At 44.9% G+C, this 13421-nt stretch overlaps 1 protein-coding gene across 1 annotated transcript in view; it reads left to right on the forward strand.

Moving 5' to 3' along the window:
• Nucleotides 1-13421, forward strand: part of LOC102383723 (kalirin) — a gene marked incomplete at its 5' end in the record, with an annotated part of 326357 nt that overhangs the window by 239154 nt on the left and 73782 nt on the right. Inside the window, 2 exons of the mRNA XM_025212146.1 lie at nt 8923-9092; nt 11400-11574. Of these exons, the coding sequence (XP_025067931.1) occupies nt 8923-9092; nt 11400-11574 (345 nt within the window). The remainder of the gene's footprint in view (nt 1-8922; nt 9093-11399; nt 11575-13421) is intronic.

Below are 13421 nucleotides of genomic sequence, written 5' to 3' on the forward strand. Positions count from 1 at the left end.
AGAGGGAAAGGGATGCTGATATTCCTAGACTGAGAAGTTATAACAGATGTAGAGCCAGAGAACAGCACTGTGGTTTAGAGTAGAAACCTCACGGCACTTCCCCCTATCTGGATAAACCACTGATGCCTCAGCGCATGGCTCTGCAGCTGTTAGACACTCCCCCAGTGCCAGATACTCCTTTTATGCTAGCTTCAGTGACATTTCTCCAGATTTACACCACCATGGCTGAGTGCCGGATCTGCAATTTCTGCAGTTAATTGCCTCCAGATTCATAATTACAGCAAACTTAAATTAAAAATAAAACAGTCCTTACAGGGAAAGACATTTTGCAATTCATGATGATAACAGGAGAACCACAGAGCACGAACATCTGACTCCTCCGTAAAGCCGCCTTCGTTTTGCAGGGTGGCCAGCCCCTGAAATACCTATACGCGTCCTTGGGGTAATGGATCTATGTGCTCCCTTGATGCAGGCGTAGCTGCCAGAAGCACATCTGCCTCGAGAAGAGATTATTCTGTGTTGTATCAGTCTGGGCCATGCAGAACTTGGGGGAAAAAACCCATCAGATGTCTAGGCATTGCAAATCCTTTTGCCATCGGCAAGGATACTAATTAAAGCTCTTCAGCATACAGAATCACCAGATGCAGCCTAGCCAAGCATGAATGTCAAGAAGTTGGCAAAGGAAAGAAAAAGCAAGTAGGTTGAGAAGGGATAAGATCCTCTCTTCACAACCTGTTCTCTTCCCTCCTCGTGTCCTTTCTTCACGAGCGTGCTGGCGGTGTCCGCCTCGCTGCGGGATGTCGCTCCTCAGCTGTGTCTCCTCGTGGAAGTTGCTTGTCGTGGCATTTTGGAAGTGGTGTCTAGTCACAGCTCTTCCTGTCACACAATGTACCACGGATATCACTTTATCGTGGAGGCCTTCATCGTGCGACATGACCAGTGACATCCAATCACATAACATTTTAGCACTTGATATATTTTTGCTATTGCTATATGTTTGCTATAGTGTATTGCTGGTGATTTCTATCTGCTGTATTACACGTCCAGGCTCTTTGTGAATACCATGCAGACACACAGCAACAATTTCTTGAATTTAAAAATACAGAGCATATTCAGAGGACTGTGTGAACATAAGCTAATGAATACTCACGATTACGGTGAAGTATAATCACCACTTTAACGTTATGGAAACTGAAGTAGAAAGAAAAAGCAATGCCCCAAATCCACACAGTGAAGCCATAGTTTACCACAGATCTTAAGCAGGTGCCTAAAGTGAAGCACATGCTGAAGTGCTCTCCTGAATGGACCTAAATCAGGAGCGACAATATTAGAAATAAGAAATGGATACAACTCAGCCCTATGTTCAGTATTTCAGACCATGGGGCCCCTTCCTGCATCCTGTGATACAATGAGGTGCTACCATTCAAAGTGGGTTCCTGTGAACTTGGCTTATAGGAAGCAGTGGCGATGCGTAGGGGGTTCACGGAGGTGCACGTGCACCCCCGAGCACGCCGGTGCACCCCCTGACCGGCCACACTCGACACTTAGGCAATGGGCAGGGGGGCAGGTGGGAGTGCCAGTGCTGCTCCCCTGTGAGTGCCAGCTGGGGATTGGGAGCACCGCAGTCGCTTTGCAGTGGGCCACGGGGGACCCCCCCTGTCGGTGAGACTGGCCGTGGGGAGATCCTCCCCTGGTGGCTGCCTGGTGGCTTGGGGGGGGGGGGGGGGGGGGGGCACATGCCCCCCCTGACTAAAGTGGCACCAGTTGCCCATGATAGGAAGAGAAAACATTGATGACTTGACCTGTCTTTCTCTGGAGAGATCTGTTATATTTTCTCACCATGACCTGTTTCCTTTTCCACACCCATCACTAAAGTCAATGCAGTTCCATCAGTACAAATCATGTCTGACAGCAGAAGCCACATACTTGCTTTATTTCTTTCTGAATCCTGTTTTAGCTCCTTGTTCCAATAGCTGTTAACCACCTGGGCTACCAAAGACATCTATTTTGGGGGTGCTCATCTATCTCCTATCTGACCATTTTGGCTAGGAACAGAAGTTACACATAAACCTGTATAAGCGATCAGGAACCAGCTCAAAGATTTAACACAGCAGAAGTTCAGTGCACATAAAGAGGTTTCAAAATGGCCAAACCCAGTTTAAGATAAACCTGGCTGGATGTAGTAGATTTAACTAATATAGATTAAACCGGTCTATGGAATTGCTGTCCCAGATTCCCTCCTGACTCAAATTATGTACCAGTCTCCCAGCATCCCAGGGTGCATCAGGGGACCCCACTTACCCACCTTGCAGGGCAGGCGGGCTAGACTCAGCTATACTGTCTGCTCCGGCTGAGCCAGGGCCAGCCCTGCCCCATGGCTGTCACAAAGTTGAGGCAGCAATGTCTCTGCACCCCAGTCTTTACTTGTCAGTCCTATGAGGGGGAGGGGGGACAGGGGAATAAAGGTGCCCAGCCCTGGCCCCAAGCCTGGTTTGCAAAGGTTGCCCCTACCCCTCCCAAGACAGACTGGCATGAGTCACCAACACGCAGCAGGAGTGGGGAAAAGAGTTCTCCCTCCTGGGTCCAGCCCCCAGCTGGGCATCTGCTCACATGGGGGGAGTCCCAGCCTCTGGGGGTCTCCCCTGGCCAGCCCAGGATCCCCACCAGCCCTGGTCTGCCCAGCTGTAGGGGGGTGATTCTGCATCCTTTCTGCATGGCTGGGCCGGCATGACTCACTGATGCACGGTGGGAGGGAGGAACAAACCCCCCACTCCAGTCTTGAACCCCCAAGTTGGGGTCTTCCCAGCTGGGGTGAGGGATTTTCCCACCTGGCCCAGCCAGCTCCATAGAAAGAAGGACTGGGCCCTGCTGCCTGGTACAAGTCCCCAGAGCTGCCCAGTGCATCGTGCCGGGCTGCAGCAGGACACACCGGACGGCCCAAGGCAGACTTGCACTGGGCAGCAGGGACGGGAGCACTCACTCCATAGATGGCAGGATCAGGCCCCAGTGCAAGTTCCCTGGGCCGGCCAGTGCATCTTGATTGAATCGATTCAGCCTCGGGCTTTTTGACTCTCTGTACTTAGCCGTTAAGTTTTGGTTTGTGCACTCAGAGCTCCCTGGCTAGGGAGGGGAGTCTCCCTCCTCCTCCTGCCCCAAGTGGATGAGCAGCTTGGCTGGGAAGCGTGCTTGAACGCCCCCCGCCTTCCGGCCTGGACCAGTGCAGGCCTCCACCTGCCTTTCCCAAATCAAAATTGAGCTTATAGAAACCTGCAAAGATTAGATTAATTCTGCCTCGGGCTTTTTGACTTTCTGTACTTAAGTCAGCTGCCTATTTCCTTTATTGCCCCTGTTTTGAACGATTAATCCAAATGTAAAGAATCACAATAGTTATCATGGATTGTGGTATTCAATTTACTAGCTTCTCATCCTGCTTTTAGCAAGCATTGTCACTAAATACTGTTAAAATGCTTTTTGGGGGACTCAAATTCAACAACAGTGTTTAAAAATAGCCGCATTCAACACTGGCATAGCGCACAAAGTCGAGTAGTTATTCTAATCACACAGACAAGGTTTTCTTAACAATCTCTTCTAGACTTAGATTTTTGCTTAAAGTGGTCCCTTGCTCTAAGTCAGAGGCATTAATTTCTAGGTAACAGGCACAAATGTCCTTCAAACCTCCAGTAAGTGCTCTCATTAAGTACTTGAGCAAACTGAAGGGTTCTGCATCAGATGAAAAAGCTGAAAATAAAGAGCTGTATTGTTTCTTCAGTTGAGGGAAGTTGCCTACATATTGTAGTAGAGAAGAACAAAGAGGAAGTTGCTACAATACAGAAGAAAAGGGGCAGATGGTCCAAAAAAAAGACCTTTTTTTTGACAGAGCAAACATCTCATAATCAGGGAGTTGAGACCTTTTATTTTCTTTTTAGAAACCATGATTGCCTTTAAAAAAATCTACATGCAGCTTTCTCATGGGCATTTAATGCCAAAGATTCCTCCCATGCAGTATAGGACAACTTTTTCACATTGATATAACTTTATAGCTGCAAGTCAGGTTGTTAACTGCTAAAGCACAAATATTTGCACCCACAGTTTTCTATGCCAAACCCAAAATCAGTGATTTCAAATCAGCAAGCAAAGACAATTGTCTGTGTTCATTCCTTTCAGTTGTTGGGCATTATTGAGCTTTTCTTGTTGTATTAGATGCTAAGTGAGATGAAAAGGAGACCATTTGGATTATGGGGTCCTGCAGATTTTCAGCACTTATTACAAAAATTACAAACAGCTACATATGCAAATCTTGCTGATGCTAAAAACATAGGTGGAAACCTTGGCTTCCACAAATGTATACCTGAACCTTTGTTGTGAAATGTGCAGGGTTTCGCTGAAAAACAGACCCTCTGTGCTCGTCCTAAGTGCACTAGCTGCTTAGGAGTAAGCTACGGCATACTTTATTCTGACTGGGGAAGCCTTTGGATCTCATCAGCATCTGATGACTTGGGATCTTAATAGTAAGGGGGGTTGGGTTTTTAATCAACTCAGTAGCAGCATAAGTATTAAACATCAAGCCTGAAAGCACAGAACAAACTCGGTGTGGTTTCTGGATTTCATTTAACCACCAGCTTGAGCTTACACAACAGGGTGCAGCTACACATGCAATGCATGCAACGTGATAAACTCCAGAGCACTTTGAACCTGAGTGAACTGCTCCCAGTTCACTCAACAAGGAGAAATGCAAAGTGCTGCACCTAGGGAGGAAAAATGTCCAGCACACCTACTGCCTAGGAAATGACCTGCTGGGTGGCACGGAAGTGGAAAGGGATCTTGGAGTCCTAGTGGACTCCAAGATGAACATGAGTCGGCAGTGTGACGAAGCCATCAGAAAAGCTAATGGCACTTTATCGTGCATCAGCAGATGCACGACGAACAGATCCAAGGAGGTGATACTTCCCCTCTATCGGGCGCTGGTCAGACCGCAGTTGGAGTACTGCGTGCAATTCTGGGCGCCGCACTTCAAGAGGGATGCGGATAACCTGGAGAGGGTCCAGAGAAGGGCCACTCGTATGGTTAAGGGCTTGCAGACCAAGCCCTACGAGGAGAGACTAGAGAAACTGGATCTATTCAGCCTCCGCAAGAGAAGGTTGAGAGGCAACCTTGTGGCTGCCTATAAGTTCATCACGGGGGCACAGAAGGGAATTGGTGAGGTTTTATTTACCAAGGCGCCCCCGGGGGTTACAAGAAATAATGGCCACAAGCTAGCAGAGAGCAGATTTAGACTGGACATTAGGAAGAACTTCTTCACAGTTAGAGTGGCCAGGGTCTGGAACGGGCTCCCAAGGGAGGTGGTGCTCTCCCCTACCCTGGGGGTCTTCAAGAGGAGGTTAGCTAGTCATCTAGCTGGGGTCATCTAGACCCAGCACTCTTTGCTGCCTATGCAGGGGGTTGGACTTGATGATCTATTGAGGTCCCTTCTGACCCTAACATCTATGAATCTATGAATCAGGTGCAATGTCTACATGTGCGCCCAGGACAGCAACAATTTGAGCTGGGGTGAACAGGCCCCCAGCTGGATGAGCTGACCAGGTGTAAATTGCACCCCCAGTCGACATTTATATGTGTGTTTCAGTGCAGTAAAGTACTCCGCCATAAGATAGTACTGTCCCTGACAGTACTATCCTGCGGCAGAGTTAATTAGTTTACTGCACCCTAATTCTGGTGCATATGTAGATGGTGACACTTTACTGCAGAGCTAATTCATCAACTCTGCAGTAAAGCGCACGTGTAGATGCACCCACAGTGTTGTAGAGCTCATGATGCAACTCATAAAAAGAAAAGACCGGGTGGTAATTTATTCCACTCGAGACTGGTAGTAGCACGACACCTAGGAGGTGTGAAATAACAATCGTCTGGACTCCAATTCCTTTTGCAAATTGTTTCTGAACTATCTTCTTAATCTTATTAATACTGACTGGTTCTTTGTATTATAATTTCCCAGGGAGTAGCAGACTTGAAAAGATTAAAACCCTCTGAGCCAAGGATGACCTAAATTCTGATAGCTTTTATTATGCAAATCCTTGCAATCAAAGGCCATCTTCTGGAAAGATCTGAGGTTAATATGAGTTCACATATTCAGGTGCTATCTGAATCATATGCATGGCTCAGTGCTAAATGTGTGTACTGTAGCTTATACTGGAGAAGATTTTTAACAGACCTAATTGATTTAAGAGAATGAGACTCATTATCAGAAGAGATGTGGGCAGGTAGGAGTCTAAATCCCATAGGCTGTCCATGAAACTTTGACTCCTAAATTTCTGAATCACTTCTGAAAACAGGGCTTAAGTCACTTGGGTACATTTGAAAATATACCTGTTCTTTTGTATGGACTGTATGTTCAGAAAGTGAGGAACTCCTGGTTGGGGAACAGTTTCTCTCCTTACAGATACAACTGTGTGTGTGTGTGTGTGTGTGTGTGTGTGTGTGTGTGTGTGTGTGTGTGTGTGTGTGTGTGTACACGTGTATGTATATATTTTTAAGAATACTCTGTGCTTTTGGGCTTTTTCTTTTGTACATAGAAAAAATAAACTAAGCATGAAGAAAGCAGAAAGCATTCATGAAAACAAGCCCCTTGTTTCAAGATGGTTTCCACGCGTACCTTCTTGCTCTCTGTAGTTATCAAATCTTTTATTTAGTTAGCTGTACATAAGGAAAATCCAGGTACTAGGCAGAGAAGGAAATGTATCTGAGGCTAGTCCTATACAAGTTAATTGTAAAACACCGTATCAGCTCAGATCAGAGTAGGATTTAGCCCTAAATGTGGATTGAATCTTTAATAAATCTTCAAAATACAACACTTTTGCATGGATTTTTGCACAAAAAAAGTGGGTGAATAGGTTGAAAATATCTGCAAATAAATAGCATCCCTTGGCAACTGTAGATGGCTGGCACAACTGGAAGAGTTTTAATGGCAGTGGTATAATTTTGACTTGTATAGGAAACTCTTAGGTAACTCATCTACATTAAAGCATTTTTCCTCTTTCTGCTGGTTTCCCAAAATGTAAGAGCTGGAACTAAAACCATCACTAAGCCACGGACTTGGTTATTGAAATGTGCTTCCCCCTCTTCCTTAATACATGAATTCAGGCCTTTTAATTCTATTTGTTTTTACACTAATATAATACCCACGCTTGTAACATGCATTTTATCTGAAACTCTCAAAGAATTTTGCACAAATGCATGAACTGAGGAGTACATCACAGTAGCTGTGCAGTAGACAGATTACGCTATACATGGACAAACCCAAGCAGAGGAGGTTAGACCAAGATTTCAAGAGTAAGTTTGCACGCTTCCATTTTGGGAGAGGGACACCTGGAAATTTAGCCCCAAACCAGTGGACATCTTTAACAACATTTTTCCTAAGGGGGTTGTGGGTAGCCATACAAAAAGTCAGTAAACACATCCCCTCGAGGAACAACACAGGAAGCTCAGTTTTCCATTGAGAGCACAGGGTCTTATTTTCTGAATATGTGTATCCCAGTGTAGATCAAGATGAACTCCTCAGAAATAAGTAGACTTATACCACTGCAAACCTAATATGAGGCTCTGGGCTCTATGTTGTGAAACATGTCTCTTAACGGCTGCTCCTCATCTATTCTGCTTAGATGTGCAGGCTTCCTATACACTTAACAACAAATCATACCAGTTTATGGTCCAGCTGGCCGCCTGAACAGTAACATGATTTTACCAGCTCCGCAGACTCTCCCACACAAGCATCTCTCTAGTCCTTAATGTGTTTCTCTGACTCCCTTCAGGATGAATTGGTTTGTAATTGCCAGAAGCAGCAGACAAAATACAGCCTCATCATTGCCCCATGCATCAGCTCTGTTCTCTCTGAAATCCCAACAATTCAGTGGGACATTTCCCGGTACAGGCCTTGGAGCTGCAGGAAGACCAGCAGAAAATGGGTTAATAGGATACACATCAAGTGGAAAACATTCGCACATAAGAGCCATTAAGATTTGCTGGCAAATCTCCAGCTCGATTGGTACACTTTTACACCGACTCCTCAGGTCATGCTTGGTGGGAAACGGCCATACATTTTAGAGGGGTTTGTTCCCATCTAGGAACTAGGATGTCTGTCATTGTTCGGATATCCACAGGATAGCTGGCTGCAACTTTTAGTCTAAAACTTAATAATCCCATGATCAAAATGGTTTGGGATTAATGAATCGGCACAAACTCGATAAGGGGTTCTCCGCTGCCTAGTAAAAACATAGGCTTGTCTGACTTCATCCCAATGCAGTTGGTCCATTAAAAGATATCACCCACGAAGTCCTCGCCTCTAGTAAAAACATACACCCTATTTCAGTTGGGTGTTGTTAAGTCCAAAAGCCAAATTCTTAGAGACATGAGTAAGCCTCAGAGATGCTCTATGGGATGCTGCTTGGGCAGACAGAGATGACCCGTGCTTGATGCATCTTCTTAGGGTTAATGCTGCAGAGTGCTGAGTACGTACAATTAGAGGCAAAATTGATGGGAGTTAAGGGGCTCATCTTCTGTCAAGAAGGGGTTTTAATTTGTTAGTTGGATGAAGAGTTAATTCAAAACATACCGTTCACTTTAGGCGACGGTGATATATGAGAGACTGAAATGCAAATTGATTGAAAAATGGCTGTTTGATATTCTGCTATGATTGTTTCACTCTGTTGTTTAAAATTCAGTTCCACCAACCCGACTTCAGTACCCAACACAACCATTTGGGTTTGAAAACACAAGCTTTGTTGTCATTTAGGATCAGAAATAATGTTTATGTGGAGTCCTGGTTAATGCTTTCTGAGCTGGGATTAGAGAATCAAAGGGTTAAGTCTCAACCCCTCTCTCTGTCTCTCTCTCTCTGTCTGATTTGTATTTCCTTCCCCTCCTTCACAGCTGTGGACATGGATGGAAGATCTGCAGAAGGAGCTCTTAGAGGATGTCTGTGCTGATTCAGTGGATGCCGTTCAGGAGCTTATCAAGCAGTTCCAGCAGCAACAGACAGCTACCCTGGATGCTACTCTCAACGTTATTAAGGAAGGGGAAGATCTAATCCAGCAGCTCAGGTAAATGTTCCACCTCGAGGAGCGATGGCAGGAAGCCTGATGAAATGTTGTGCCTTAGGCACTATTTAATGGGGGAATTTAAGTTAGAATTTAACAGGAGGATTTATTCATTTCCTATTATACTTATGATGATTCAGGCTCTCACAATGTTTTATTGAAGCTGTGAAAAGTGATTTGTGTAGTCTGACAAGAAAAGTCTATGAATCGGCATGGGCCGCTACAGATGATGGATGGGTAGCTCGATAGGCAGCCTAACGTGAATCAGATCAAATGTGTTTCAGGTGAATATTTTAAGTGGGTATTTATGGAAGATTGTTAAATGATGGTGAGCTGCGGCCTGGTGATTTTATATGATTACTCTTGCCATGTGGAAGCTGCATGCTTCTAAATAAAACATGCAGATTTGTACAACAGGCTACACTATTTCATTCTGTACAGTATCTTTCCATTTAGCTGTGCCTGTGGGGGGCTTATTCATCCTGTCAAGCAGTAACTACTTTGTCACTTCGGTTTGCATTGTGAATTAAAACTACTCATTTTAACTGATACAGAATGCATTAGTTGACTGATTGTCTGAAATGTTTCTGCTGTCTTGGTAAATACAAATGATTTAACTAATATTCACGCCATATAGGAACAAATTTGCCAAACAGATTGAAGTCTGAAGGTCTCTTTCTGCTGCCATTGATCCTGGTTTTATACCGGCTTAACTTCAGGGGAGTTTTACTGGCTTTTACTGAGGGCTAAACCTAGCCTAATAAGCTCTGTGTTGTGGAGATGGTTGAAGTATATAGAGAACCGTTCACCATCTGTGTAAAAAGGAACCAAGTGATCCTCACTAAAAATAGAGGAGACATTATAGCTTTTCCTTGCATTTAATCAGTGCTGATTAAGTATGTAAATGAGTTCATTAGCATTCAGAGTTGTGCTCCTCTCTACTTCTCCATGCAACTGTACAGGTAACAGGCTAACCTCCTCCGTGTGCAATTAGGCATATGCTGCCACAAGAGCTTCCACAGTGCGGGGCTGGACTGCGATTCCAGGCTCTGCCGCACCCCAGGAGTTGAAGGGATGGTAAATGCCTCTGCTTCACTCTGCCGCTGCTCAGGGCTCACCTTGGCACACAGGGAAGGACAGGGACTCCCTACCTCGTACTCCTTGCTCTGGGCAGAGGGAAGCACGGGGAGTATGTGGATCTTTAGTACAAGTGAGCTGGCCGGGAGGGTTGGGAGGGCATGCTGTGTTGAATTATACACTTGCCCCCCACCCAGCTGAGCCAACTAGTTGCTCCAGAGTAACCGTGACTTCGAGTAAGCCTTGGTTTCTTCTTGGGATGATGCCACCCAGGGCCGTAAACTGGCTCTCAGACTTCAGATCTGTCACATCAAATACGGGACAACAAAGGCAGGGGAAACTGACTGTTATGGAAGCAGTTTCTGCCACATCTTCCTACAAAACCTCCCTCCGGTCTGTTAAACAGAGCGCTGTTTTAGGCTGGTGCAGCCTATACCTGCTCTTCCTGTACCCAATCTGCCATTTGAAGTGCTGCGGCCCCTCTTCCTGCCTCCTCCTTTACGACGACGTGTATCCAGAAGGTCGATGGAAGGAGCGCCCTTCTGATCTGCCCATCGTAGTGGGTTCAGGAAGAGGGGAAGAGTCCCTGTACCCTGACCCATCACTGTGGGCACTTGTGTAAAGGCGAGTCCTGCTCTGCCCTGCGGTGTTGTCAGACGGTTATAAAGTTGGAAGTTTACCCTGTTTTGTCACATTCTGCTAAGTTTTGATGCTCGCTTATCAAGGGGATATTGATTCCTCCGTCTAAGATGCTGGTCTTTTGGATTCCCTTAATCCACAAGCAAAGAGCAAATGTTTTCCTGAATGCATCCTGCTAAGATCCACTTGTCTGTTCGTAGCAGCTCAGATGCTGATGCTTCTGAGTCAGCCCGAGAGTAGAAAGAAGTGGGTCACTCGCAACAGAATTAAATGGGATTGCCAGCCAGGCCCCTCCAGAGATCAGCTCAGATTTATGTGTCATTCCCCTCCACCCGCAGCCCTCCGGTCTCTGTTAGTGTGCAAGGGTCAAAGTGTCACAACGTGTGAAAGGAAGCTCTCATTGTTCGGACTCTGAGCTGAGCTCAGGAAATGCGGGATTTCAGCTAGCAGAAGAAATGAGCGTGCCACACACCTTCCTCCAGCCCTTTGTGCTTGGGCTCGCTCCTCGGCCGCGCGCGGAATCGGGAGCGTTTCGTTCTTGCTCTTTGCTTGCTTTACTGCTAAGCTTTAACCCCTCTCCCTGCTTTGCCACAGGGACTCAGCGGTTTCCAACAATAAGACTCCACACAATAGCTCCATCAGCCACATTGAATCTGTCCTTCAGCAGCTCGACGAGGCCCAGGTACAGATGGAAGAGCTTTTCCATGAGAGGAAAATTAAGCTAGACATTTTCCTTCAGCTCCGGATCTTTGAGCAGTACACCATCGAGGTAAGACCTGGCTCGGGGGCTGGAGGAAGGTAGACCCGGGTGTGATGGAGCGGTGGGGGACCGATCGCCATTACTCGGCCAGGATACATGGCAGTCCCCAAAATCTCCGAAAAGTTTGATGATGCTTGTGGACAGGAACTAGAGGGCAAGTAAAAGTCAGATGTCACAGTAGAAATTTAGAAACCAGCAGTAATATACTTTGGTGACATGTTAAGAGAATACAGTAAGATAGGATCACGTCTGCTCAGCTGACTATGTCAGCATATCTCGTGCTTTGGTGCCCAGTTTTATAGCAGGCTGCTGGTATGTCCTCTGAACGTTTCCTTCTCACTTGCAGGTGAGAACTGTCTCTCTGGATGTACTTTCTGGCACTGAGCCTCTGAGTAAAACAAAATATTAAGTACCAAAGCAAGAGATCTCTTAGAAAACAGGATGCAAGTGTAACAGTGATTTTTTGCAATAAAGGGTGAAAAAAGGAAACATGATGTTTATCATCAAGGTTTTTATTTTCTTTATCTGTTCACAGTGATATAAAAGTCTTACAGTGTTACACTTGGGCTGCTTTTTGAAAGGGAAAACTGGGTGGAAAACACTGTTCAGCATATTAAATGACTAAGGCATTCTTGGACTGAGTAATTTAGAAAGAGATTTGGAACCAATCCGTTAAACTATCTACAGTAATACAGATTGCATGTGATACTAAAGGCATGGATGTTAATTCATTTGGATCAAATGTACAGTGTGTTAACATACATGGCCCATATGAGGTATGGAGTTGCTTCTGTTTTTTTACTTGCGAGTGTCCCAAGCCACTGCTGGGAGTAAATCAATCTGTTAATGTGGCATTTTGTTTGAGGTGTTTTATGATAATATGTTCCTGAAGGTGTCACATAATTCAGAAAATGTTTGGGAGGTCTTTACTGACAGCTAATGGGAGCTCTAGAGTACTACAGCACACTTCAGAGGTGACAGTTTATTTTAAGTGATGACAAGCAAAGTCCTATGTGCAAACTTATAATGAAAAGCTGTGAATGTGAGTTCCTGGATGCACCGATGCAAAAGATACAAAATGGTACCCAAGCTCTCTGGTTATTTCTGCACAGCTGGGCATCCTAGTAAAAGCTACTCTATGATGTTTACTATTACAATAAATGTGAACAGTCTTATTAAAATAGTTCTTTGCATACCGTTTACACACAAGCACTCAGGGACTTGCAATATACTGTGTGTCTGTATGAGTATCAGCATACATGTATGTAGACGAGTATAAATACAGTATTTATATTTACATTTATGCATGCATATTTATATTGTGTATGTGTATAAATATATGTATTTCTTATATATGTATGTACATGTATAAACATAAAATAGACACTTGTATATGTGTATATACACATATACGCATATACATGTGTGTATGTGCATTCACAATATAAATAAATTGCACATATGATATGTTTGTGTGTGTGGTTGCCTTATCAACATTCATCATTCAAATACCTGCCATAACTTTCGTGTCTTGTATTGCAAAATGGCAAATGCTGAATATTTAATAACTCATTCTTTATGGGTATTTATTTGCACGCACAAACTATGCACTTTATTAGATTGAAATAAAATACGCCTGTGGGCATGGAACAGGCATATGTTCACCCTCAACATATACTGTATGGTTACAGTGGGGTTAGATGCTTTTAAGACCTCCAGACCCTGGGGATTATTCTGGACTTCATTACAAAACCTAATTCGGGACCAAGATCACAGTAGGGATTCAAATAATGCTCTGCAGGGCAAGATGGCTTCATAGTGCCTTCAGCCATATAAAAGCAACTGGCTTGGCCTTT

This window comes from Alligator sinensis, unplaced genomic scaffold (assembly GCF_000455745.1).
Source record: "Alligator sinensis unplaced genomic scaffold, ASM45574v1 scaffold1226_1, whole genome shotgun sequence".
NCBI classification, from domain to species: Eukaryota; Metazoa; Chordata; order Crocodylia; family Alligatoridae; genus Alligator; species Alligator sinensis.